At 51.0% G+C, this 25,579-nt stretch overlaps 7 protein-coding genes across 7 annotated transcripts; 3 read left to right on the forward strand and 4 right to left on the reverse strand.

Annotated features, from left to right (window-relative positions):
* Nucleotides 1-201: 201 nt before the first annotated feature.
* AUEXF2481DRAFT_65592 (uncharacterized protein) lies at nt 202-4,313 on the forward strand (the record flags this gene model as incomplete). Its single annotated transcript, XM_013488467.1, has 2 exons — nt 202-261; nt 312-4,313. 2 exons carry the CDS (start codon nt 202-204, stop codon nt 4,311-4,313), a joined length of 4,062 nt encoding a protein of 1,353 aa, XP_013343921.1.
* An 8,338-nt stretch (nt 4,314-12,651) lies between these two features.
* Nucleotides 12,652-16,171, reverse strand: AUEXF2481DRAFT_65667 (uncharacterized protein; the record flags this gene model as incomplete). Its single annotated transcript, XM_013488474.1, has 3 exons — nt 12,652-13,552; nt 13,757-16,070; nt 16,126-16,171. The coding sequence occupies 3 exons, from the start codon at nt 16,169-16,171 to the stop codon at nt 12,652-12,654; spliced, it is 3,261 nt and encodes a 1,086-aa protein (XP_013343928.1).
* Nucleotides 16,172-16,547: 376 nt separating this feature from the next.
* AUEXF2481DRAFT_29525 (uncharacterized protein) lies at nt 16,548-17,119 on the reverse strand (the record flags this gene model as incomplete). Its single annotated transcript, XM_013488353.1, has 3 exons — nt 16,548-16,700; nt 16,751-16,829; nt 16,881-17,119. 3 exons carry the CDS (start codon nt 17,117-17,119, stop codon nt 16,548-16,550), a joined length of 471 nt encoding a protein of 156 aa, XP_013343807.1.
* A 539-nt stretch (nt 17,120-17,658) lies between these two features.
* AUEXF2481DRAFT_5053 (uncharacterized protein) lies at nt 17,659-18,828 on the forward strand (the record flags this gene model as incomplete). The annotated part of the gene is made up of 2 exons (XM_013488292.1): nt 17,659-17,816; nt 17,865-18,828. The coding sequence occupies 2 exons, from the start codon at nt 17,659-17,661 to the stop codon at nt 18,826-18,828; spliced, it is 1,122 nt and encodes a 373-aa protein (XP_013343746.1).
* Nucleotides 18,829-19,841: 1,013 nt separating this feature from the next.
* AUEXF2481DRAFT_5054 (uncharacterized protein) lies at nt 19,842-20,581 on the reverse strand (the record flags this gene model as incomplete). Its single annotated transcript, XM_013488293.1, has 2 exons — nt 19,842-20,481; nt 20,547-20,581. The coding sequence occupies 2 exons, from the start codon at nt 20,579-20,581 to the stop codon at nt 19,842-19,844; spliced, it is 675 nt and encodes a 224-aa protein (XP_013343747.1).
* Nucleotides 20,582-21,872: 1,291 nt separating this feature from the next.
* On the forward strand, nt 21,873-23,469 carry AUEXF2481DRAFT_29528 (uncharacterized protein; the record flags this gene model as incomplete). Its single annotated transcript, XM_013488354.1, has 2 exons — nt 21,873-22,309; nt 22,374-23,469. 2 exons carry the CDS (start codon nt 21,873-21,875, stop codon nt 23,467-23,469), a joined length of 1,533 nt encoding a protein of 510 aa, XP_013343808.1.
* An 896-nt stretch (nt 23,470-24,365) lies between these two features.
* Nucleotides 24,366-25,394, reverse strand: AUEXF2481DRAFT_5056 (uncharacterized protein; the record flags this gene model as incomplete). The annotated part of the gene is made up of 2 exons (XM_013488294.1): nt 24,366-24,512; nt 25,341-25,394. 2 exons carry the CDS (start codon nt 25,392-25,394, stop codon nt 24,366-24,368), a joined length of 201 nt encoding a protein of 66 aa, XP_013343748.1.
* Between the last annotated feature and the right edge of the window lie 185 nt (nt 25,395-25,579).

Raw genomic sequence — 25,579 nt, forward strand, 5'->3', positions numbered from 1 at the left:
CGTGGGCGATAGGTGAAGCTGCCCGATCAATCACTTTCCATCGACATATCAATCATTTGTTGTCTACTACCTGTTCTCTTGTTCTCGTCCGCATATCTTCTTTGTGACGCTTCACTCTCCTACTACCCATCTTGCCATATTCCACATCATTGACCTGCATACTCGGCGAGCACCCGAGTGAACATCACACAACGCGCCAACATGGCTTCAGAAAAGAGGAGCGAGCGCGGCATCCGCATCGCCATTGACCGTGGCGGTACCGTAAGCTTACTGCATGACTTTCGCAAATAATAGACTAAACATGTTCCTAGTTCACAGATTGTGTCGGCAACCCCGGCACAGGCAAGATGGAAGACGATGTCGTTATCAAACTGCTTTCCGTGGACCCTCAGAACTACGATGACGCTCCTCTGGAAGGTATTCGTCGCCTACTATCGAAGTTCACTGGAAAAGATATTCCCCGGGGCGAACCGCTGGATACGACCAAGATTGAGAGCATTAGAATGGGCACAACAGTAGCGACAAATGCCTTGCTGGAAAGAAAGGGAGAGGACATTGCCATGATTGTCACAAGAGGCTTCAAGGACTGTCTGGAGATTGGCAATCAGAGCAGACCAAACATCTTCGACTTGGCCATCAAAAAGCCAGAGACTTTGTACAAACAAGTCGTCGAGATTGACGAGAGAGTCACCCTCGAAGACTACGCCGAAGATCCAACAAGGAACCAAACGGAGGCCAAGGACATCAAAGAGGCGGGAGAGAATGCCGACCTAGTCAAGGGTCTGTCAGGAGAGACTGTCCGCATTCTCAAGAGACCAGATCGTGAACAAATACGCAAGCAGTTACAAAAAGTCCATGATTCAGGCTTCAAGAGTATCGCCGTCTGTCTCATGCATGGCTACACCTTCCCACAGCATGAAGCCTTGGTTGGCAAGATTGCGAAGGACATTGGTTTCGAACACGTGAGTTTGAGCCACGAACTGATGCCCATGATCAAGCTTGTACCTCGTGCTACTTCGGCCTGCGCAGACGCCTATCTCACCCCAGCTATTCGCAAGTATATTGACGGCTTTCAAAAAGGCTTTGAAGGTGGACTCGGTACCGCCAGCGTTCAGAATGAAGAAGGCGCCAGAGGAGCGCGCTGCGAATTCATGCAGTCAGATGGTGGCTTGGTAGATGTAGACTCATTTTCCGGTCTACGTGCTATTCTGAGTGGACCTGCCGGTGGTGTTGTTGGTTACGCCTTGACTTCATACGACCCCAAGACGAAAACACCTGTGATTGGTTTTGATATGGGCGGTACCAGCACCGATGTGTCGAGATATGGAGAAGGAAGATATGATCATGTGTTCGAGACCACAACTGCTGGAGTCACGATCCAATCGCCACAACTCGACATCAACACAGTCGCTGCAGGTGGAGGTAGTCGGTTGTTCTTCAGAAACGGTCTCTTCGTTGTGGGACCGGAGTCGGCAAGTGCCCACCCTGGCCCTGCCTGCTACAGAAAGGACGGTCCGCTCACCATCACCGACGCCAACTTGTTCCTTGGACGACTACTACCTGACTTCTTCCCGAAGATCTTTGGCCCTAACGAAGATGAAGGCCTAGATCCCGAAGCTAGCAAAACGCTCTTCGAAGAGCTTACGAAGAAGATCAACCAGGAAATCAAGGATAAGAACATGTCTGCAGACGAAGTGGCTTACGGCTTCATCAAAATTGCCAACGAGACCATGACGAGGCCGATTCGTAGCTTGACTGAAGCAAGAGGTCACGACACATCGAAACACAGACTCGCGACGTTCGGCGGCGCAGGTGGTCAACACGCAGTCGCTATTGCAGAAGCGCTTGGTATTAGTCAGATTCTGATTCATCGCTACTCTTCAGTTCTCTCGGCATACGGCATGGCTCTAGCTGATGTTGTAGATGAGAGGCAAGAACCTGACTCGAAAGTCTGGGCTGATGATAAAGATACCCGGGAATACTTCCAGAACAAGATGGAAGAGCTGAAGAAGAAGTCGAAGGCCACCTTGAAGGAACAAGGATTTGAAGCAGGGAATGTCCACTTCGAGGAATATCTCAACATGCGCTACCGAGGAACTGAATCAGCACTCATGATCATCAAGCCAAGTAAAGAAGATACCGAGAAGAAGTTCGACGGCGACGACTGGGCCTTTGGCAAAGCATTTGTTGAGCAGCATGAACAGGAGTTCGGATTCACCCTTCCGGATAGAGACATCATCGTAGATGATGTGCGCGCTCGTGGCATTGGCAAGACGTTCGAAGGTCTGGAGAAGACTGTCGACCAACAGCTGCAAGAAGTCAAGCCCAAGGACGTTGGTAAGGATCAGAAAATCTATGGCAAATCTCAGGTCTACTTCGAGGGTGGCCGGCAGGAGACATCCATCTACAAGCTCGAGGATCTTACCATTGGCGACCGGATCAAGGGTCCTGCAATCATCGCCGACGGCACTCAGACCATCGTTGTAACGCCTGGCGCATCTGCCCTGATCATAGAGACTCACGTCATCATCAACATTGGCGAAAGCGATGGCTCCGACAAAAAGCTTGATACCGAGACTGTGGATCCTATCATGCTCAGTATCTTTGCTCATCGATTCATGGCCATCGCTGAGCAGATGGGTCGAGCCTTGCAAAAGACAAGTGTCAGCACCAACGTCAAGGAGCGACTTGACTATTCGTGTGCGCTCTTCGACTCGACAGGAGGCCTTGTTGCAAACGCCCCTCATCTTCCAGTACATCTAGGATCCATGTCTACTTGTGTTCAGAAGCAGGCCAAGATTTGGGAGGGCAAGCTCAAGCGTGGTGATGTGTTGGTGTCAAACCATCCCATGTATGGTGGTACACATCTGCCTGATATCACTGTAATAACACCAGCATTCAGCGGCGACAAAATTGTCTTTTATGTTGCTTCTCGTGCACATCATGCGGATATCGGTGGCATCTTGCCTGGCAGTATGCCTCCACACTCGCGAGAGCTCTTCCAGGAAGGAGCTTCAATCAAGACCGAAAAGCTGGTATCCGAGGGCAGGTTCAACGAAAAGCGTATTACTGAATTGCTGCTCGACGAGCCAGCACAGTACCCTGGATGTAGTGGAACACGCTGTCTCGCGGACAATATTTCTGACCTGAAAGCTCAAGTGGCAGCGAATCAGAAGGGTATTAACTTGATCAACACACTCATCGAGGACTATAGCGAGCCCGTCGTACAGTTTTACATGAGAAGCATCCAGGAGAATGCCGAGATGAGTGTCAGACACCTCCTCAAGGATGTCTCCAAGCGCTTCGAAGGTCAGGACTTGTCAGCTATCGATTACATGGACGATGGCAGCCCTATCAAGTTGAACGTAAAGATCGACGCCGAGAAGGGTGAAGCTGTTTTCGACTTCACTGGCACCGGCCCGGAGGTATATGGAAACACCAACGCCCCCGAAGCTGTAACTTACAGCGCAATCATCTACTGCCTTCGCTGCCTGATCAGCGAGGATATACCACTGAACCAAGGCTGTCTGGCCCCCATCCACGTCAAGATCCCCAAGAAGTCTTTCCTCTCGCCCTCAGCCACAGCAGCAGTCGTGGGCGGTAACGTCCTAACCTCCCAACGCGTCACTGATGTCGTCCTCAAAGCCTTCCAAGCCTGCGCAGCCAGTCAAGGTGATTGCAACAACCTCACCTTCGGCTTTGGCGGAAACGCCGACGGCAAAGAAGCGGTCAAGGGCTTTGGCTACTATGAAACCATTGCTGGAGGCTCTGGTGCCGGGCCTACTTGGGATGGCACGAATGGCGTACACACTCATATGACGAACACACGCATCACTGATAGCGAGGTCTTTGAGCGTCGTTATCCCGTGCTCCTGCGAGAATTTAGTCTTCGGGCTGGCTCGGGTGGTAAAGGACAACATCGTGGTGGTGATGGTGTTGTGCGTGACATCGAGTTTAGAATCCCTGTGCAAGTTTCCATTCTCTCGGAGCGTCGTGTCTATCATCCTTATGGTCTAGCTGGTGGTGAGGACGCGGCCTGTGGACAAAATGTCTGGGTGCGCAAAGTTGTCAAAGCTCCTGGCGAAGAGGCTAAAGTGGAGGAAGAGGAAGAGGTCAGATATATCAACTTGGGAGGTAAGAACACGGCGGCTTTCCAACCTGGTGAGAGGATCATCATCAATACGCCAGGAGGAGGTGGTTGGGGACCTGTGGGAGAGGAGAGTCAGGCTAACAAGAGCCATGCTGATCCGAAAAGTCATTGGAAGGGTGGTTCAATTGCTGCAAGACAGGCCGAGGGAGAAGCCAGTGCTTAGAATATTCTCGGACATGCCATAGACCCATGCAAAATAACACAAGCCAAGCAAAGTAGATGACTCCCCTGAACTTCTCACTCCAATATGCGGGTCCAGGTTAAATATATCCAATCCCCCGTTTCTTGAACTCACTCTTTTACACTCCATGGTGGCCTGGTGGGCCGTCACATCCACTTCCCATCGGTCAACGGTACCACGGCAATCTCTCATAACTCCAATCTTGCAAGTCGAGATAATCACCAGGTCAATTAGCAGTTTTCCATCCTCTCATGAAACCAATGCAGGGTGGGGTCACGTGGGAGTCGAAGAGTAGTTAAGAGGGAAGAAAAGCAGAAAGAGCGGACTCTCCGGAGAGAGGGGGTCTTTGAAGCAAAAGTTAGCAGGAGCCAGGCCTGATACTCAAATGTCACCCGCTCTTTTGACTTTTCTAGTATCTTGTTCCAAATAACAAATCACACATCCGACGACACATGAAACTCGACTCGCAAAAAGATGATGTGAAAAAAACTTTGCTTCATACGCAAATTTTTATACAGAGAAACCATACATTGCGGTTATCTTACACACATTTCCCTTTTTTCCCTTCTAATATTACATTCCCCTTTTTCCCTTTTCTCCTTAATCCCCCTCTCTTTACTTCATCGGTTGCAAAATTCCACTCCACCTCAAACTCTGACTCAAAAACTCCTCATTCAACTCCTCCAACTGCTTGGCCTGCAACCTCAAACTCGCCAAAGTGCCCTCAATAGTCTGCTTTTTCTCCGGCCCTTTTCCATCAAAGAATACATCATCATCTTGCGCAATATCAAACACTTCATCTCTTGACTCAAGTTCAGCAGTGAACTTGGCCAGCTTTTGCTGCAAAGAGGCTTTTTCCTGCTTTTCCACTTCTAGTTGGTGGTGGAGGGAGGAGAGTTCTGCCGAGAGGCGTTGACGTTCGTGGAAGGTTTCGCTGCGGGAGAGTTCGAGGGCTGCTTCTAGGTGGGTGAGTTGGGATGTTAGGGCGGTGGTGGAGTAATCTGTTGTTGTGGTTGTTGTTGCGCTGTTTGGGTCTTGATGTACAGACCTATCGACCTCGGGCTTGGTGGCGACTTTGATGGATAGTCGTCTTGCTTGTGTTATTGGTGTTGCTGGTCCCATGTCACCGATCTGAGATTCGAGATGCGTAAAGTCCATGTCGTAGGATTCGTCTGATTCTGCATCTGATTCTGCATTCGATTCGGCGGGCAGAGACGTTTGAGTCGTGTCTGCGTCGTCGAATGTTGGGGCTTCATCGGTTTGTGTTTCCATCGGAGTGGTGAAGCCTTCGAAGCGAGTTTCTTCCTCAGCAGCACCCGAAGAAGCGTCACTCTGCCTTGTCTCAAAGTCAGAAGTCTCGACATCGACAGCAGGAGCTTGCGCAGCAGCGTCCCGGGCCCTCAGTCCCTGTATCTGTCGTTTCAACTCTAGTAGCTCTTGCCTCAGAGACTCAACGACATCGTCACGCTTCCTCAGCTCGGTGTAATGTCTAGCATTGAGCGCATCCACTGTAAAGCTCTTACTCTTCTCAAACTCTGCAGCTTGATTGAACAAGTTTTCTTCATGCTCCCGTATGAGCTCGCGACAACGGTCTTCAGCTTCCTGTAATTTAGTCTCGGTTTCAACACGCTGAGATTCCAGAACTTCCTCTTGTTGACGCACAAGCTCGCGATGCCTAGTCTCGAACTCAAGAACACGAGCATCGTAGTCAGAGCGAAGAGTTTGCAGTTTCTTCGCAGCATCAGGAGATGATGGCGATCTGGGCGTCTGCTCCTGTTGGCTGTTTTGCAATTCGTCAAGCCTCTGTAGAAGCTCGAATTTCTCATCCGTTGCCAGAGCCAGTTCGTCTCGAAGCTCTGCGATCTGAGGATGCTCAACATCTTGGGGCTCATCAGCAGATCTGGCGCTGGGCTCTCTTTGCAGACCTGCAAGTTCCAAAGTATGGGCTTCTTGAACACTGCGAAGCTCTTCCATGTGTTTGTCGCGAAGCTCTTTTTCCAAGTTGGCAGTATCTACCTGTGCCTTCTCGAGAGCCGCGCGATGCTGCTCAATCTCGAGATTCTTGCTCCTCAGCGACTCTTCGTACTCTGCATGCACATATTGGATGTGTTGACTCAGCTCAGCTCCAGTGGACTGGGCACTTTGGAGCGCACTAATTTCAATCTGAGCTTCCGCCAAAGAGGCCTTGAGAGCTTCGACTTCTCCTTGTGTTTCGTCCAAGGCTTTGACCTCCTGCTCGAGTTCGTGTCTCAATCCTGTCGCTTCATCTTCCCGCGATGAGCGAAGTTCTGTCAGCTCGGCTTGCTTTTCTGCAGTCTTTCTCTGTGCATTCTCCAGGGAGACATTGAGACTGAAGATCTCGTCATTCTTGGCATTGAGCTGATCTTGCAACCTTTCGGCCTCGGCGTATGACTTTTGTAGTCTCTCGTTAGTGGTCCCAAGCAAATCGCCAATCTCGGCATAATCGGCTTGCGACCTCTCATACTTCTCACGGAGATCTTCGGATTCAGCTTGTCGACTTCTGACTTGCTGCTCAAGCGAGGCCAACTGATCTTCAAATTGCATCTCCATATCACTCATAGCCGTACGCGCTTGCTGAAGATTGTCAGAAGCGAGTTCGCCTCTCTCAACAGCTTCACGAAGTTTGCGAATCTCAGAGTCGCGACTTCGAAGTGTTTGCTCGTTTTCTGATCGGAGCTTCTTCATCTGGCCTTCGAGATCCGACCGAGCAGTGTTGTTCTCGCGTAATGATTGGAGTTCAGCCAATGCTTCCCTTGATCCCGCTTGCGATTGCTCGAGGGAAGCCCAGAGGTCGTTGATCTCGGCATTTCTTCGTTGCAGAGCATTTTCGCTTTCCATTCTCTCTCGCTGGATCTGAGCCAGGAGTTCTTCGGTACCATCCTTTGACTTTTGCAGGCCATCGATGGAAGCTCGTGACTCATGGAGAGACTTGCGAGTCTGAGAAGCTTCAGTCTGCGAGTTCTCGAGTGTCTCGCGCAGGATCGAAACTTCGCCATCCTTGGATTCAAGAATCTTTTCGGTATCAGAGAGCTTGCCGCGAGTCCGTTCAAGAGCCTCGCGTACTTCCGAAATTTCAGCACTATGAACAGACTGAGCCTCTTGAATTTGAGCAGTGAGGTCCGATACTCTCTGTTCATGAGCAGCGACCTTGGCTTCGAGCTCGTTGCTCAGTTCATCTTTTGTTGACAGGAGAGTAGTGGCTTGCTCTGTCAATTGTTCGACCAAAACCTGCAACTTCTTGTGATCTGCTTCACGGTCTTTGTGGGACTTCACTTTAGTGTTGAGCTCCATCCGAGTCTTCTCAAGAACCTCATTCAGATTTGACAGCTGCTGGTTCTTGTTGTTCAAATCGCTCTCGTGCGCGATATGCGCTTGCTGGATCAGGTCTTCGAGATTCGAGATGGCTTGCTCGAAGTTCTTGATAAGAGAATCTTTCTCCTCCTCTAGGGCCAGAATCTGTTCTTGCAGTTGAACAGTGCTTGCAATCAGAGTTCCAGCTTCCCTCTCGTCGTTGGGAGTGTCGCTCGCTTCCCCTAGAACAGCAGATTTCTCTTCAAGAGCTTTGCCCAAAGTCTCCTTCGTCCGCTCGAGGTCTGCGGCTTGAGCTTCCAGGCTTGAGCGTACGTCGGCCATGGACTTCTCTGCATCGGCCGCCTGAGTTTGAGCTAGGGATATATCGCTACGTAGCTCGGAAAGCTCAGCATCCTTGGACTTTAGTGTGCCTTGGGCGCTCTGTAACTGCGCTTCTAACTTTAGTGTACCTTTGTCATTATCTGCAATGATCTTCTGGGCCTCCTCAAGATCCTTACGGACAGCAGACAGAGTTCCTTCGGTCTCTGCGGAGCTCGCTTGACCATCTTCGAGCTGACGACCTAGCTTGGAGATCTCGGCGCCTCTAGCATCAAGGTCGTCTTTGTGTTCCTGCAGTCGCTTCTCGAAGTCTGATATTGTCTGCTTGGTCTCAGTGATTGCATCGGCTGACGACCTTTGTAGATCTGTTGACTTCGTCTGGGCTTTCGTGACTTCTTCGCGCAGCGTTGAGAGCTCCTCATCCTTAGTTCTAAGCACATCTTGGGCACTTAAGGCTTCGTTCTTAACCTGCTCCAGAGCAGTATGAGCCTCATCGAGCTTAGCTCTAATGACAGAAAGTTCTTCATCCTTAACCTTGACATCGATCTTCACTTCCGAGAGCTGATTCTCGAGAGCGTCAATCTTGTTCTTGAGTTCGCTGGTCTGGTCATTGGCATTCGAAGATTCCTGCTTCGCTTGCTCGAGGGTCGTAGTTGCTTGTTGAAGGTTGTCACGTAACTCAGTGAGCTCGGTGTCTTTGGTCTGCACTAAAGTTTCATTGTCGGAGCGCAATCTCTGGAGCTGTTCTTGGAGCTTGGACAAGGTGTTCTTCAGTGTTGTGGTCTCGTCGTTCAGAGCAGTATTCGACTCATCCTTAGCTTGTTCCAGACTGACAATTTGGGACTTCAGTCCAACAATCGTGCCGTTCATTGCGTTGACCTCAGTCTGGTGAGACTTCTGACTTTCTTCAGCTTCGCTTGTCAAAGACTCAATCTTCGACTGTAGTTCGTGGATGTTTCTAGTAAGGCCTTCCAATTCTCCCTCTTTGGCTTTTGAGCTTTTCAGCTCGCGAGATTGGAGAGTCGCCACTTCCTCTTGAACAGACTTGAGAGTTTCCTTAAGCTTCACGCTCTCCGTTTCTGATGCTTGCTGGACATCTTCGAGGCTCTGCTGTAATTCAGAATTGTGATTCTGCAGATTCTCGATAGCAGCATGGTGGTCCTTGGACTCTTGTTCGCGTTCGTCCATGAGCTCTTGCTTCCGCTTCTGGAATTCGGAGACCTCGGCCTGTGAGTTCTCGACGAGACCATTCAGCTCGGAAATGTTGTTGCTGTGCTGATGCTCGGCGTTCATCTTGGCTATCCGAAGCTCTTCCAGCTCTTTCTGGAGGCTTTCCACAAGGCCAGACTTGTCACTGCCTTCGCGTTGTGATTCTTCCATGTCTCGCTTCAAGGTCTCCAACAGATTGAAAGATGCCTCCGCCTCTTCGGCCCGCTGTTTCGCCTCTTGCTCGTGAAGCAGTTGTACCGTCTCCAGCTGACTGTGCAGATCTTCCAGTAAGCGTTCGCTCTCGACAGTCTTTTCCTGAGCTCGAGCAATTTCGTCGGCATGCTGTCGATTGGCTTCTTCCGCTTCTTGACGAAGCTCCTCCAAAGCCTGTTCCGCATTTTTCAGATCCTGAATCTTCTCTGTCTGCTCGCGTGCACGTTCTTGACGAAGAGCCTCCAGTTCTTGTTTGAGAGTTTCACTGGCTCGCTGGGTCTCTTCGGCAGCCCGCTTCACATTCTTTCTCTCCTCTTCGTGGGCTTGACGAAGAGACGAGAGCTCATCTTGGAGTTTCGAGACGAGTTCCTTCGCTTGGGTGCTCTCAGTGACGACTTTCTCTTTCTCCAGTGTTGTCATTTTCCGTAATTCGAGCAGCTCTGCTTCAAGCTTCTTGCGTGCTTTTTCGATTTCCTCACGCTCTTTCTCTTGCTTTACAGCATCCAGATCTAATTGCTCTTGGACGTTATCAATCTCTGATTCCAGGTCCTTGATGACTTGGACCAATTGCTCACTGTCTTGCTCCTTGTTCTGGATGCTCTCCCGCAGCTTCTTTTCCTGCTTTGACGCGGCAGACTTTGACTCTTCCAAGGCCGCCTGGACAGACAATATTTTGTCTTCTACACCAGCAAGTCTAGATGATGCCTTCTTCTGTGCCTCGAGTTCAGCACGGATATTAGACAATTGGGATTCGTGTTCGGATTTAAGATGATCAATGTCGGTAACGGAAAGTTCAGGTACCTTGATTGCATTGAGACGATGACTCTCGAGTTCCTTATGTAGCTCTGCCAGCTGTTTGGCATGTGTGTCCTTCAGTTTTGTAGTCGACATCGCTCGCTTCTTTTGCTTCTGTAGCTGGGCTTTGAGCTCGGACAACTCGTTCTCATGTTGTGCCTTTAGCCTTTCGATCTCAGAGGTATCCTTGGACTGTTTCTCAGAGTGTGATCGCAACTCTTCAAGCTCTTTTTGTGCAGAAGCGACGCGCTCGCTCTGTTCGTCGAGCTTGGATCTGAGCTCAGTCAACTCACTTTCGTAAGCAGCTTTGAGCTTGTCCGTTGCAGAGGTGTCGTTGGAGAGTGTGTCCAGTTTTGACTGCAGTTCTTCGACATTTCCAGAATGTTTATGACTCGACTCTTCGGCTACGACCGCTCTTTGTCTGTGGTCCTCGAGCTGAGATCTGAGGTTCGCAATCTCAGCTTCATACGTCTCTTTCAAGACATTGATTGCGGTCGTATCTTCGACCTGGTTATCGAGCTCTGATCGCAATTGGTCGAGCTCCTTGGCATGGTTGGCCTTCAGCTTATCAATCGAGTTGGCACGCTTCCGCTGGACCTCGAGCTGTGTCTGAAGATCCTTGAGCTCTTTGACATGATCATCACGCAGACCCTCAGCAATGGACGCATGCTCGACTCGTAAGTCTTCCAGCTCCTTGGCGTGTGCACCTTTCAGGTCTCTCAACGCAGCAGATGTTCTCCGTAGCTCTTTGGACTCTACCTCAAGCTTCGCATGCACAGATGCAAGAGTCTTTGCGTGCTCAGACTTCATAGAATCCATCTGGTCGAGCTCTGCTCTAAGTCCACGCATCTCAGTCGCGTGTTCCTCCTCGGTGGCACGTCTTTGTCTTTCGTAGTCTCCTCTGATGCCCTGAACCTCTTCCAAATGCGATGCCTCCATCTCTTCCATTTCGGCAACAGTAAAAGTGCCAGCCCATGTATCCGGCTTAGAAGGACTTCTAGGACGCTGTAGTCGCTCAACCTCAGCCTTTAGTGTTGTAATCTCCTCTTTCATAGCCTCTCTTAGATTGGCTTCGCGAAGCAGGTCACTCATGATACGCATATCACGCAGCTTCTGATCCTGTGTTTCGGGGGCAGTCGACGGACGGCCAACGGTGGCAGATTGTGAACGGGCATGACTTTTTTGCTTGATGGCGTCGGTCTCGATATCGGAAACGGCAGAAAACTTGCGTAGCTTGGGCGGTGATTTGAACATGGGTCCTAGGGGAGACGGCGGTCTGTCGGATGACGAATTGAAGTCGCTGTTTCTTGTTAGCTTCGCAGAAAGAGTGTCGACTAGAGTCGATGATACTTTGTGAGTTTGACAGGACTGGATGACGTTGGCTTTTCCATCTTCCCTAGCGATGTCCTCACTGCCAGTTTCCTCGGGGTTGTCACAGGAGCTTTGGGAGCAGTGGTTGGTGCCTTGGGCGCAGCACTAGGAGCTTTCGGGATGACAGGATTCGTGGTCGCAGCCAGTCTCGGTGTACGATTGACAGTCGTAGGGGTACCAGCAGCGCGAGGGGTGGTATTCAAAGGGGCTCTTGGTGTGGTCCTGCTGGCTACTGTAGGGGTTCGCGTCGCAGGGGACGATGTGGTGTTCAGTCGTGATTGAGGCCTCGTAGTGGTAGGGACAGCATTCATAGACGACATTCGTCTAGACACGCCATTCAGAGTCGGTCTCTTGTTCTCGTCGACGCTGGCCAGTCGCAAAGGCTGTCGGCCTGCTGCTGATGCTGATGCTGTCGTGCTACTCGTTGTAGATCTGACGGATGCGCTGCTCCCAGGCCGAGCTGCTGTTGATAGTGTTGGACCTCTGGCCGTCGAGCTGCCCTGTCTGACGAAAGGGGGACGCGCCTTGTCCGCGCTCCCTCCTGCTGGCGTGCGGCCTGACATGTTGATGGTCCTGTAATTTCTGGGGCTTCGGGCTTATTGAATGGTGCTTTTCAGCACTCTGGACTGCGCATCGTCGAGTCGGAGGTATGCGATGGAGATGGAGAACAAAGGAGAATACCAGGCTTCAGCTGCTAGCCACGGCAAGGACCATGCACTGTGACGGTACAGTACAAGGATTACTTAAACTCTGTTTACTGCAGTACCAAGCCTCGTGGGAAATCAGGGTTCAACCGCCCGACCCGCGACACTCCCGTTTCACCCGCCATACTCTCTAGCCACTCTTCATCTCACGTAGCAAACCTCACTAGGTGCCAGAATTGAAACTGCATGATTGAAACAAGTTGTGACTTTGATCCAATATTGACTCGTTCAAACAATTACTTTTGACAACATTTCCGCAAGCTATGCAAAACTAAAAACAAGAAAAAGAAAGGAGCTCTATGCTCGGGGTATCCTCTGGTGCGTGACAACGTAGCTTCTCAGACTTCTTACTAAACATCTCCACTACATGTCGCCTTCTATTGCGACTGGAGGTACTGTGCCAACTGCATGACCTTTTGGCGAGTCTCGTCGCTGAGCTGCTCCTCAGGGGGGCTCAGCACTTTCTGCAGAACGGGCAGGATGGACCCAGTGAGGCCCTGGATGGCAGGGTTCTGTTGTTGGTAGAGAGCGACGATCATCTCAAAGACGGCCTCGTTCTCCTCGTAGTCCTCTCTGAGGGGAAGGAGCTGGATCAGGACAGGGAGAACATCGTTGAGAGGAACGTTGTTGGGGTGTCTTCTGATCATACGAGCAACACAACCAGCAGAGTTGTCGAGAAGGCGGGCCTCCTGCTGCTGGTGCAAGAGAGGCTCGAGCTTGGCGAGAATGGTGTTGTACTGGCCAGTGATCTCGTTCTCGTTGGTACTCTTCTCGCAAAGGAGACCAGTTCCATAGGCGGCGTTACTACGAACCTCCGGGTCCTCGTCTCCGAGACGCTTGAGAAGGACCTTCATAAGACCGGTGGTATAGGGGGTAACAGAAGCACCCATGTTGCCGATGGCCTCAGCGATGGTACCGACAGCAGCGCTGCGCTCGTACTTCTCCTGGCCACTGACAAACTTGACAATGGGCTTCTCGAAGATTTGCCAGAGCTCGCCGAATGATTCGCCAAGAGCGGCAGCAAGGCAGGTGATGACCTCCATGGCGGTCTCGATGACCAGCCAGTCGTATTCAGATGACTCCAACTCCTGGTCGAACTCATCCTCACCGTCGAGGTCTTGTTGGCAGATGTGCTTCTTTTGCAAGATCTGGAGAATCATCTCAACAATCTGCTGGACTGGGGGAGAGGCGTTCTCGCCAATGTTGGCAGTCAGAATGGCAGGTCCACAAAGCTTGAGGGTAGCGGCGAGGTTACGGTGAATGTCGGTGACGGTACCACTGCGAATTCAATGTCAGCAACTGTTTGTCAAGTCGAGAAAAATTGATTTGTGAGAAGAGTTGGGATCAAAAGATCGGATCAGTAACAGAATCGCGTTCGCATCAAGTGCACATTTGTGCATCAAAGTGAGCTGGGTGTAACGAAGAATAGTCATCATGGTAGATGGGGTTTGTGCTGGTGAAGGAGAATTGTTAGATACGTACCGGTCAACTTCGTCCTGCCAAAGGGCAAGAGTGGCAGTCATGATCAAGCTGCCGAGCTTCATCAGGTCCTCAGTGGCCTGGACCTTGAGGGGAAGGCCAGACTGCCACTTGGCCATGCCACCATTCTCGGCCATGGCCCAGAGAGCGGCGTAGCCTCTCCAGAGAGTGCCAATGGCGGATCTGCGTACACCCTCGAAGGTGTGGTCGACGAGAGACATGACAGCCTCAACGCACTGCTGGAAGTAAGGGAGGAAGTGGCCACGAGTGTGTGTGAGAACGTCGCCGATAACCTCGACAGCGATCTCCTTCTCCATAGCGACGGCAGTGACAGCACCAAGGTCATCCCAGTCGTCCTCGTCATCCTCGTCGTCGACATCAATGGTTGTGTCGTCGTCGTCACCAGCGCCAATGTCGGCAATCTTGACCTTCTTTCCAGCGATAGTGACTTCCTGTCCAAGAAGCTCTCTAGCCTCCTCACCAAGGGTAACACCATCCTCGCTCTCGTCTTGCTGAAGGCACTCAATCAGGCCCTTGACAACACCATCCAGGTAGGGAGCAAACTTGTCATCGTAGACCTTGGACATGGTGCTCCAGAGGATGTAGCTGGTCTCGCGGAGTCTAGGGTGATCGAGGTGGAGGGCCTCCTCGGATGCCTGCATAAGAGGAGTGACGTAAGGCTGGAAGGCATCGGCGCCGACAGCAGAGGCAATCTTGCCCAGGGAGTCGCATACGACACCACGGAGCTCAAGCTCGTCCTCAGAGTCCTTGAGACCAACGAACTGGCCGAGGATCTGCATGGTGCTCTCGAAATAAGGCATGAAAGCTTCCTCACTGGCGGAGGCGATGGAACCTGTGGCACCGATAGCCGAGATCTGGACCTTGATGTCCGAGTGACGGAACAGAGGGCTGAGTCTGGGGATGAGCTCACCGACGTATCTGGAGGCATCCTCCTTGTCAAGACCCTCGATCATCGAGTCAATGGCCATGCAGCTCTGCTTGATGATGGCCAGGTTCTCGTCACCAGCAGGACCAGTGAGCTGTTGCATAGCGAGGTCGAAGTTCTTGACGAGAGCTGGGATCAAACGAGCATGCTCCTTGCCCATCTCCTCGGCAAGATCATCGGCAAGTCTAGCGACACCGTTCAGGGCAGCCGAACGGACACGAACCTCGGGATCCTCGAGCAAGTGAAGAACCATAGGAAGAATCTCGCCAAGCTGAGTGCTGATGAAGTCGGGAGCGCCCTCAACACACATACCGAGCGCGAGAATACCGGCGCGACGGTAGTCGGGGTTGGGGTTCTGGACAAAGGGACCAATGGCGCGGAGGAGAGGAACGGCGACTTGGCTAGGAGGAAGGTTCTCGGAAAGGATGTCGAGAAGACCAAGAGCAGAGCGAGCAGGAGTGATGTCCTCGTCCTCGGCGGAAAGCTCACCAAGCTCGGTGACGATCTGGAGAGAAGTGGTGGTGAGCTGCTCACCAATGCGCAGACCTTGGACCTTGAGCTTGCGGTATCGGACAGCCTGCATGAGGAAAGACAAAGCCTGCGAACGCGAGTCGTCATCGACATCGGTGTTGGCCGAAAGCTGCATCATGAACTGCATAAGGTCGCCAAAGTGGGCGTTCAAGAAAGCGGACTCGTAGCTGAGAAGCTTGTTGAAGACCTCGAAGGCCTGCATGGCGCGGTCCTCCTCACCGTCGTTGACAGCCTGCTGAAGGACGCGAACCATGTGGGGAATGGTGTCTTGGAAAGCCTTGAGCGACTGAGGGTCCTCATCGGTGTCCAGAACCATGCAAATCTCGGAAAGAGCAAGCATTGTGTTGATTCTGACTTCTGCGTTCTCGGGATCTTGGATGGTCTTTGTGAAGAGCTGGAGCATGGCGCCCATGTTCTCCTGGAACATGTCGGGCATGGTCTCGAGCAGGGTGTAGATGATGTAGACACCGACTTCGCGGTGGCTGGCAGTCTGGCTGGTCGAGGCTCTCTGGAGGAAGTCGGGGAGGTCAGACCATTGGCCATCGGCGAGATCGATCTGGGCGATCGAGGCAATGACGCGGGCCTTTGAGTGACGGGCGAGCGACTGCTCCTCGCTAAGAGTGGACTGGAGGAGTTGTTCGCGGATCTGAGGCTTTTGCTCGTTGGGGAGGTCGAGCCAGTGCTTCTTAACGAGCTTGCGGGATTCGATGGCGGCCAATTGGCGGAGGTTGGGGCTCTGGTGTGAGACCAGAATGTGAAGTAGCGCTACGAGCGAGGCAGGGTTGCCGTAGTAGTTCTTGTTCAACGAGGCAGTTGCGCTCTTGACACGCTCAGTGTCGGCTGTTGTACAAGATCAGCTTCAAATACAGGTGGCTACATTTTGTTGGCTTCTTACGAGTCATCAGACTCTCGAGGAGTCCGACAAATTGTTGCTCATCCATCTCGACGGTATATGAGTATCAAAGGGGAAAAGAAAAAGAAAAACACAACAAAGGCAGAAAGATATGCCTTTGTGGAGGATGTCGAGAAAAAGCGTCCCCCGTCAGCCACAAAAATGTTTTGCTGCATTCACCGTCCCCGGAACCCAAGGTGATCCGTGCGCGAAGGGTCCGCCAGTTCAGCAATGCAACGAACTCTGGCTATTTCATCTCACCATTATATGTGCCACCGAGTCCAGGTAATCATGTGGTTGTTCATGAGGAATATTCTCCTCAATCTTTCCATACATGACTTGACCAAACCCATAAAAACTCAACGACGTTCATCATGTCCTCATCAATGTACTCGCTATGCTGGTATTGCAAGAGTCCTGCTCTACTAATTATCCAGCTTTCTTGCTTCTGCCTTGGTTTCATCGCTGAACTGGATACCAGCATCGTCATTGTAGCCAACAGACTGGTTCATGGACTCGAGCTTCCCGGTCGTGTCTAGGATGAGTTGTTGAGCCAGCATGGATCTTGTAATGATGTCCTATTTTCGGGTCAGCGTGCTATCTTGACTCTGGTATGAGAGTGAGCTACCATCCATGCCTCGCCATCAGGACTTTCGGGGTCAACAGTCGCAACAAGCATCTGGAAAGTACGAGTGACAAAGTCCCACCTGTGTTACTGTCAGTGTGCTGAAACGACAGAAACATTGACCTGATTTTACATAAAGTACACCTTGTTCTTACTGTTGGCAGGTGTAGAGAAGGTCTGCTTGCGGTTTGGTTCCATAGCAGGATCATTGATCAACATCCTCATCAAGCTCTGGTGAGTGTTGAACAGATGCTTGTAAGCAGAGACAGCACCCTCTGGACATTGTTGCTCGAGGAAGAACTCGGTGAAAGCATCACGCTTTGTCGTCTGCGGGTTGGGAGAAACGTAGACTGGTTGACCGCTTGGTGGCATGTCTGCTGGGTATGCTTATGATTGACTCGTATAGACGTTGTGGCTCAGTTCGAGCTGCTCACAAAAGTGTTTCCAGGCTTCAAGCCCATCATCGCGTTTCGGCGTGACATCATCGGCCGGATGTGCCTCCACACTTTTGGGCTTCGGCGATCTGCGAAGACGTTTGGACGAGATCCCGGCTGTTCCTGTTGATCTCCATGTCTCATTACAACAGAGATCGATTTGGAATTAGATGTCTCCTAGTACTTCCAGAGCACAGTGTGCTGTCTTGACATGGCCGACTAAAAGTTCAGTCGTCGTTCTCCAGCCTCAAGGGGCTGACGCGAGACACATACCGAGTAAGGTTTCTCGGAGACTCCGCGATTATGGTAGCTTTCGCGCATGACTTCACCGATCTAACGTTCACGAAGAAGTAGGCAGGTAGGTAGGAGGCTTCTGTTAGTTCATCCCATTCGAGATTCCCTCATATCCTCGATCGTCTGCTGTCGCAACTTTGACGTCTTTTGCGCGTTCACGAAACACATTCGCATACAATCACCATGGGTTTCCGCAAGCTATTGAAGAGGGCCTTGACCGAGAACGACAACGACAAGTTTTACAAAGTCGAGATCGGTCAGGTGTTCCAAGACCGATACAGAGTAGAGACACATCTGGGAGCTGGCAGATATGCTTCTGTCTGGTTGGTGATAGACACGACGTAAGTCAGAATGTATGCAATCGCAAGATGAGCGCTAACAAGCTATAGGAATGGCGAGCATGCCGCGCTCAAGATCCTGAACAGCGATTTCTACAACGGCCATCACCAGATCTTTGAGCTTGAAGTCATGCAGAGAGTCACCGCATGCTCGAACCAATCCTCGCACCCAGGCAGGGCCCATGTCACATACCTCAAGAACCACTTCGACATTCAAGGACCGACTGGGAAGCACGTCTGCATGGTGATGCCCTTGCTCGGCGACAGCATCGCGGAAAAGGCCACTACCGGTCACATCATCCGTATTCCTCCTCCGACAGTCAGAAACATCGCAAGACAAATGCTTGAAGCGCTAGACTTCTTACACAGCGAATGCGGCATCATCCACACCGATCTCCAACCCTCCAATATCCTCAAGGACGATCAAGGCCAGTCGCCGCAAGAAATCGACGAACTTATTCGCACAGAGTCATCCGGCCCTGAGTTCAACGAGCCAGACATGCAATTCCGTCTCAACGATTTGGGTATCGCTTGTTTCGTGGACCAGCACTTGACGGACGACATTCAATCAGAGTACCTCCGCGCGCCGGAAGTCACTCTGGAAGCACCCTGGGATCCTAGTGTCGACATCTTCAGTCTCGGCTGTTTGCTCTTCCAATTCATCACCGGAGACCTGCCATTCGTAGGACGCCCTGGCCCTGGCGTAACGGCAGACCAAGATCGTATAGCCACACTAGTCTCCACTTTCGGACCTATCCCAAATGTTGTGCTGGACAACGCAGCACTGGGCAGAGAGTTTGAGCAGCAATGTATAAACGGACACGGCTTCCCTGTTTCCCTGGAGACGATGGTGGGGCAGAGCTTTGCAGGCGATGCACAGGGAATGCTGCCAATCGATGAGTTAGAATTGTTTTGCGACTTCTTGAGGAAGATGTTGGCGTCTGATCCGAGAGAGAGGCAGAGGGCGAGTGAATTGGTGAATCATCCATGGCTTTCTTATTCACCTGAGGCCTAGATACTAGATAATGACTTTCCTGATGTACCAAGCTCCTGACAGGGTGGCTCCAAGGTTGAAACTGTCTGTGCATCCAGACAGCCAATGTTTCTGCTATGCATACATTCACGAGATGCCACAGATTCACCTAGTCTTGATACTCTCGCCCGCAATGGAATCCACCAGGTATGGAGCCAATAGCATGGACTACTCGTCCTCCCTTGTCTGAAACATGATACATGCTCCTTGTCTGAATGCACAATGAGTTTGAGTTTGACACAGTTGCCGCCGTAGTACAGCCTCATCAATAATACAGTCACTAACGACAACAACCCCCTTGTTCATCTATCTCCACGCACATCTCTCAACTTGTCTAAATCCTCATGCATTAAAGCAGCAGCAACTCACGCGAGTCACTGTTTGTACAGGAGAGGCGAGCTTGAATATGAACATTCATGGACGCGGTTGTCGTATTTGGCTGCCTATATACGTGGTGTTTGAGGAAAGAGCCTACGCAAGACGCAGTAGCCACCAGCAGAGCCATCGATGATGATGCTATAAAAGTGTTCGCCCAGGTCGAGGATGTTTGGGGAACAGTCGCTGCTGGAGGAGGTACCCAATGAATTGACTGTCAGCCATGGTCATGATTCTCTTTTCATCCTTACAAATCAACTGAAAGAGGTGAAGATTGGTCAAATTGAACATATCTTGTGCGATTTGCAGCAACCTTTATATCTTAGCAATATGATCAAACATAGTCATTGCAACATTCCCAGCGGCAGCAGCAAAATACAGCAAATCCCGGCAAAATGTCAGCAAGATTCTGACTCCCAGCAGCTAAAGGCTTCAGCACGTCAAGTAACGATGCTAGCGACGTACTCAATGTCGTCAAGACTGGCTTGCCAAATGCTCGTCAACACATACACCCACTTACTCCCCTGTCTCGACATTCTGCCCAGACACCTACATACCCTTCCCCTGTCCTTGTCGTCAAGAAAGACTCTAGTATCATCATCAAATAATGGTACGCCCTTCTAAGACGCAAAAGTAGCATTGATGAAGGGCGGATTATCATGTGTGAGATCCGCAAGCACGAAATGTTGTATGTCATCTTCGCGATACGAGGACATGACACGACAGTAGAATTCGAGAAGAACATCTTGATTGTCGCGAACAGCCTGGCAACCTACATTCAAGGCTTCTCCTAGGCAAAAGAGTGTGCGGACGCACAGAGAGGAGGTAAGGCCAGGAACCGGAGAATTTGATTTCAGGGCGGGAGGAAATCTTCCGCGGATGATACGCTTCGGAGTTTGGTATGCGGAGAAGGCGGAGGATGATGAGCCTGGGCGAGAAGCTGAAACAGCCGATGTTGAGACGACTGGTGTCGAGGCCAAGGTAGATGTCGATGCCATGGTGTATGTTGATGCAGTGCTAGGGAAGTTCTCGCCTTCTGTTTCGCGGAGGAAGCTCTCAAGATCTGTCGTGTCATCAAACAGCTCGTCGTCTGTTGAAGATGATGAGACGGGACGGAAGCTGGCGCAGAAAGTGCCATGTGGGAGGAATGCAACATCTTCGGTTGGAGAAGACAGTGCGACCGTACCAAAGTTAGGCGTGCTTGGAGGCGATATGCTGTCCCAGTCACAGTCGACATCTGCAAGCTCTTCAAGCCATGCACTGCAAGGCCAGACCCAGCGTGTCAGCCACGAGGATCTTCAATTAGTCGCAGACACATATCATACCTCTGCAGAGCTGAAGCCCATGTAGTGCCAACCATTGGAAGGTCTCGGGCAAAGAACGTGGAGGACGGGGATGCTGCTTGGTATTGTTTCACGAAACCATGTATGAAGGAGGGATCGCTGCTTGCAGGAACTTCAAGACTTGACAGACGATTACATGCATTTGCTGAAATCGTGCAGGCGAGCATGAGGCTGTCTGATGGGCAGTGATCATTCATGCACACGCATGATGTTGGTTGATCGTGTCCTGAGGTGAAGCTTACTATTCGCGGACGAGATCTCCTAGCGGACCGAGAGTCCAACTACTTGTATAGCGGCTTCCTGATATCAGATCAAGGCCAGGCGCTAGTATTAATAGCAGCAGCAATCGAATGTTGTGCGAGGTCACGTCGAAGGAGCAAAGAAGCATCCGGGATTAACCTCCGCAATCGGGATGCCGCGGGCCGAAGTCGAGGAGTCGCATCGGGCAGAAAGTGGGGCATCAGCGTGGAGATGACGGCTGTGCTCACCGACAACGTCCCCAATCACGAGCTGGCCAACAACAAAACGTCTTTATCTCTTGTCGAGTTCTTGTGTGAGAGTTCCTGCTGACACTTGTCGAAACTATCAACTAGCAGACCGAAAGTTCTGTGGAATCTGTAAGATTGCGTAAGCACAATCTTCGGTGGACAGGAACAAAGAAGGAAGGGCCCGTTCCTGCTTATCGGCTCCTCAGTCTGCGGTTCTGCATCCTGCTAATCCCAGAACAAGACGCACGACGGGACGCCATCTGACAATACGGGCTGATCTTCTAGATCTCTGTGGTTATCATTCTGCTGTGCGAGCAGCTTCTCGAGTCCTTTTCATCACTTCTGGTGAGTTGCGCTTCCAACATGGCATAGTGACGAGCGCAATTGGGTCACCTTTGCGCCGCAAGGTCGATACCATGGTTCTCTACAAGCCTCGAGCCACCATACCACTCTGACGTGCGTTACAAATGAGAACTTGCTGACGGTTTCTTGTTCCTGTTGACAGCCAGGCATAACCAGACCTTAGGGTTATACGGCTCACGATCTACACATCCCGGGTCCCCCATTTTCCTTTGCACACACAATCCACACCACAGAACGCGGACTCTTGGTGACGCCATACTGTTGGTCTAGCTGCGTTCGTCAATCTTTGTGCTGCAACCTCTACAGGTGTTGAAGTTAGTGAATCACCATCATGCTGGGGAGCTCATCGGTACGTTACACTTTCGTGTTCGATCTACTATTTACATTGCACCATACCCCTTCACGACTCATGCCTCTTCTTTGTTGATCTACTACACAAAACCACATCCCACCTGACATGGAGTTTTTCACTTGGTGCATGGCCTACCCATGTCCGTATGGTCCCTGTAATCCTGCCGAGGTGGACGAGTGGAACAAGGAATGTGTAGCCATACAAGAAAAGCGTCGACAAAAGAGAGAACTGAAGGCAGCTGCTCGATACAAGACTCTCTGGCCACCGACTCGTCCACCTCCGAGATACTCTGCTCTTCCATGCCGTCTCTCTAGATACTCCATTTCCTGCCCTGCCTGTCGGCTACGTGATCTGAAATCAATACTAAGACAATGGATTGTTCAACAGAGAAAGCCATATTCGGCTGTGTCAGTACAAATTGACCGCCTGACCAGCGAACAGTTTGAGGAAGACGACCTCAGTGGTATCATCGACTTGGTCGAGGTCATTCGCATTCAATCTTCTGGACCAACCGAAGCTGCAAGAGCAATTCGCAAGAAGCTGTAAGTTCACCGCATTCGGACCTTATGGTCCTGCGCTTGGTGGACTGTCCTAGCTGACTCGAAGAAGCAAATACGGCAATGCCCATCGTCAAATCAGAGCTTTGAACATCCTGGACGGTCTGATTCAGAATGCCGGAAATCGTTTCCAAAAGACTTTCGCCGATGAGCCTCTGCTCGAACGTCTTCGTCTTATGGTCAGAGACGACATGGTTGACCTCGAAGTACGCAACAAGTGTAATGTGTTGTATCGTCAGTGGGCCGTAGCCTATAAGGATACTCCTGGTCTCCACAACATCGCTGCACTTTACAAACAGCTACCTCAAAAGCCTCGTCCTCGTCACAGTCAGGCAAAATCAAAGGTCCTCCGCGAGACAGAAGCAGATGCTCATGAGGATCCGTCGCCCACGCCTCCACTTGCGCCAGCTGTCAGTCACTCTCGTGGCCACTCGCGATCAGGCTCTGCCGCCAACGCCTCAACCTCGACCTCCCGTCCTGTGACACTGACACCAACACCGCACTACTCTATCCGTGAGGCTGTCAAAGCTTCAACCAAGAAGAAGGATAAGAATGCGACCGCCACGAAATTCAGCTTCGAAAAAGAGAAGCCCAACATGATTCAAAGTATTGCCCAAGCCTCAATCGCGTCCACCAACCTTCTCAACGCTCTACAACTTATCAACCGCGAGAATGAGCGTGTCTCTGAGAACATGGAAGTTCTGAACCGTTTCGAAGTTTGCAAGCTGCTAAGAAGGAACATACTGAGGTACATTCAATTGGTCGAATCAGACGAGTGGATTGGAAGTCTCTTGTCTGCGAACGACGAACTGGTCAAAGCACTTACCAGCTACGAGATCATGGACAGATCGCTCGATGACGACAGTGACAGTGATGCTTGGGAGCACATGCCTGATAATCATGCCACTGGTGCCGAATCGCAACTTGCCGGCCTCAAGCTTGGAGAAGCAGCGCCTCCTAAACCTCCTCGTCCTGGTAACCTTGCCATGCCCGCCAAACCAGACTTCGGTAAAGCCAAAGTAGAGGAAAGTGATGAAAGCGAGAATGATTACGAAGAGGACGACGAAGACAATCCTTTCGGAGATTCAAATGCAGTCAAGACTCCTCATGGAGAAAGACCAGGCATGACTTGGAAGAATGTCTAGAAAAAGTTCCCTTCCAGACGTTTGCGACACCCCTCCGAACGATGGAAGAGATGTCCCTCTGAGTCTTTGACGGGATGTTCGTCTCGCGGTCATGCAACTCGTCGTATCAGAATTTTCCCGTGGGATTCGTACTGTCGCCGACGATATTGTTGTCGCCTGTCTATTACTGTTGTCATTGCTTTCCTGTACCTATTTCTTCTCTTGCCTTTGCTGCTGTCGATATACCTCGAAAGAAAGCAAATGTCACTGTTTTCCAAATCTCAAAACCGTGTTCCATTGTCAAGTTTGTGAAACAGTCTACTTTGGTGGAGCACGCATGCTTGACCCAATAAGAAATGCACAAGAGCAGACTTGTAAAGAAATAATTACGTTCACATTCGTATAGGTAGCCCATGCTCAATAACACCAGACTGTCTGCTCGGGGGGCAGTCACAAAAGAAAAGCGAAAAGAAACCCCTGATCCTACCAAAGACTCCCAGCATTAGCAATTCAATGCGGCACCACAGACATTTCAAACAAAACATCCCAAATGCCTCTCTGCCAATTCTTCTTGACCCTCCTCCATGGCTTCGCCTTTCCCCTCCCCTTCCTCCCCTCTACCTTCTTGCCCTCTCTCTTCCCACGCTCCCCTTTCTTGCCTTTATCAACAGTCAACGCCATAGTCTTGACCCACCCCTGCCTATCATCTCGTTTCCTCCACTCTGTCTCCAAACGCCCGAATCCGGGTTTTTTACATCCAGTCTTGCCATGGTTATGCATATGAGACACCATATCCCCATTCCGCAGTGTCGATGATGTCGTAGACGGCGATTTCTACATCACCGTGCAGGGGATGATGCAGCAAGAGCAGTCATCGCCACACCAGCAGGGAAGCTTTACACCAGGAGTTGAGCGTTTCAGGGCGGAGGAGGGAGAGCCAGAGGAGGTGGCGGGTGTGGATGTGGGGAGGGAGATTGCGGTGCTGGAGGTGGTGGTGAGGACTTGTTGGGGCATGTTTGCGGTTTTGGCGTGGTACGTTGGGAGTTTTGGTGAGGTTTTGGTGGCTGTGAAAGTGTTAGTTCTGCCATCTTCTCGAGAGTTTGAGCAGATCATGTGTGAGAGCCATGTCTTGACGCACTGATATACTACACTTCCAAATCTCAGTCCTTTTAACTCGGTATACAAAGTCCGTCCCTTCGTAGTCTTCTTAGGTATGCTCGTTTACAGTCGCTCAGTTCCGCGTGGATGGCTTTGTATAATTCAGTCTGACGATAGGAGAGGCAGGAGAGCAGAGGGGGGAAAGATGGCGGCGCTAAAGGAAGGGATCACGGCGGAAGGGCCTGACCTTTCTATATCCTCGAAACCTTGGATTTGGCTTCCTCGGCGGGAAGTGACGACGCGTCATAGGCGCTCAAAAGCAATGGGTTCTGGGGATCGTGGCGTTTTGGGAATCGTGGCGGGTGGAGAGTGTGGCTGAGGCGTGTCAGTGGTAGTACAGAAGACCCTGGTGCGCCGGAAACATCATTGTGACGGTCGCAAAACAGAACGGATAGCTATTAATATAGTTCAGTCGTATAGATAGCCATGATACTGTGGCATATATGGGTAGAGTATGCAGGCTTTTGAAGCGCTATTGTGCAATATACATATGATCGTTTACGCAAAGCCCAAGTCCACCACAATGTTGTCTATGTGACACTGCAATTGCCGACACTTCACAACCCAAGCCCGCAACAAGGATTCACAGAACGCAGATGTATAGCAAAGAGTGTATCATTGATTCGTCTCTACTACATGCTGTAAAAGCAATAGACGCTATACCACTGCACAGCTCCTTGCAAGTAGACAATCCTCTACTGCACAACACACATCTTATCGCGGTAACCACGCACCATAGTGACATGGTTGACAAAAGCGTCCTCGGTAGTATAATCAGAAGCGGCCATTGTGAATGTATTTGTTTTCCGGTTTCGTGGGGAGAAAAAGGGCTAGAAAGTCCATCATCAGCACAACATTCGAGAAATAGTGCACGGTGTATGGCTTACTTTTTTATGTATGGTTGGATGTTGATGGTGTGAAAGTCGTTGGGGGAGGACGCGATACTATATATTGCGGACGGAGACAATGTAAA

This window comes from Aureobasidium subglaciale (genome assembly GCF_000721755.1).
Source record: "Aureobasidium subglaciale EXF-2481 unplaced genomic scaffold scaffold_10, whole genome shotgun sequence".
Taxonomy (NCBI): domain Eukaryota; kingdom Fungi; phylum Ascomycota; class Dothideomycetes; order Dothideales; family Saccotheciaceae; genus Aureobasidium; species Aureobasidium subglaciale.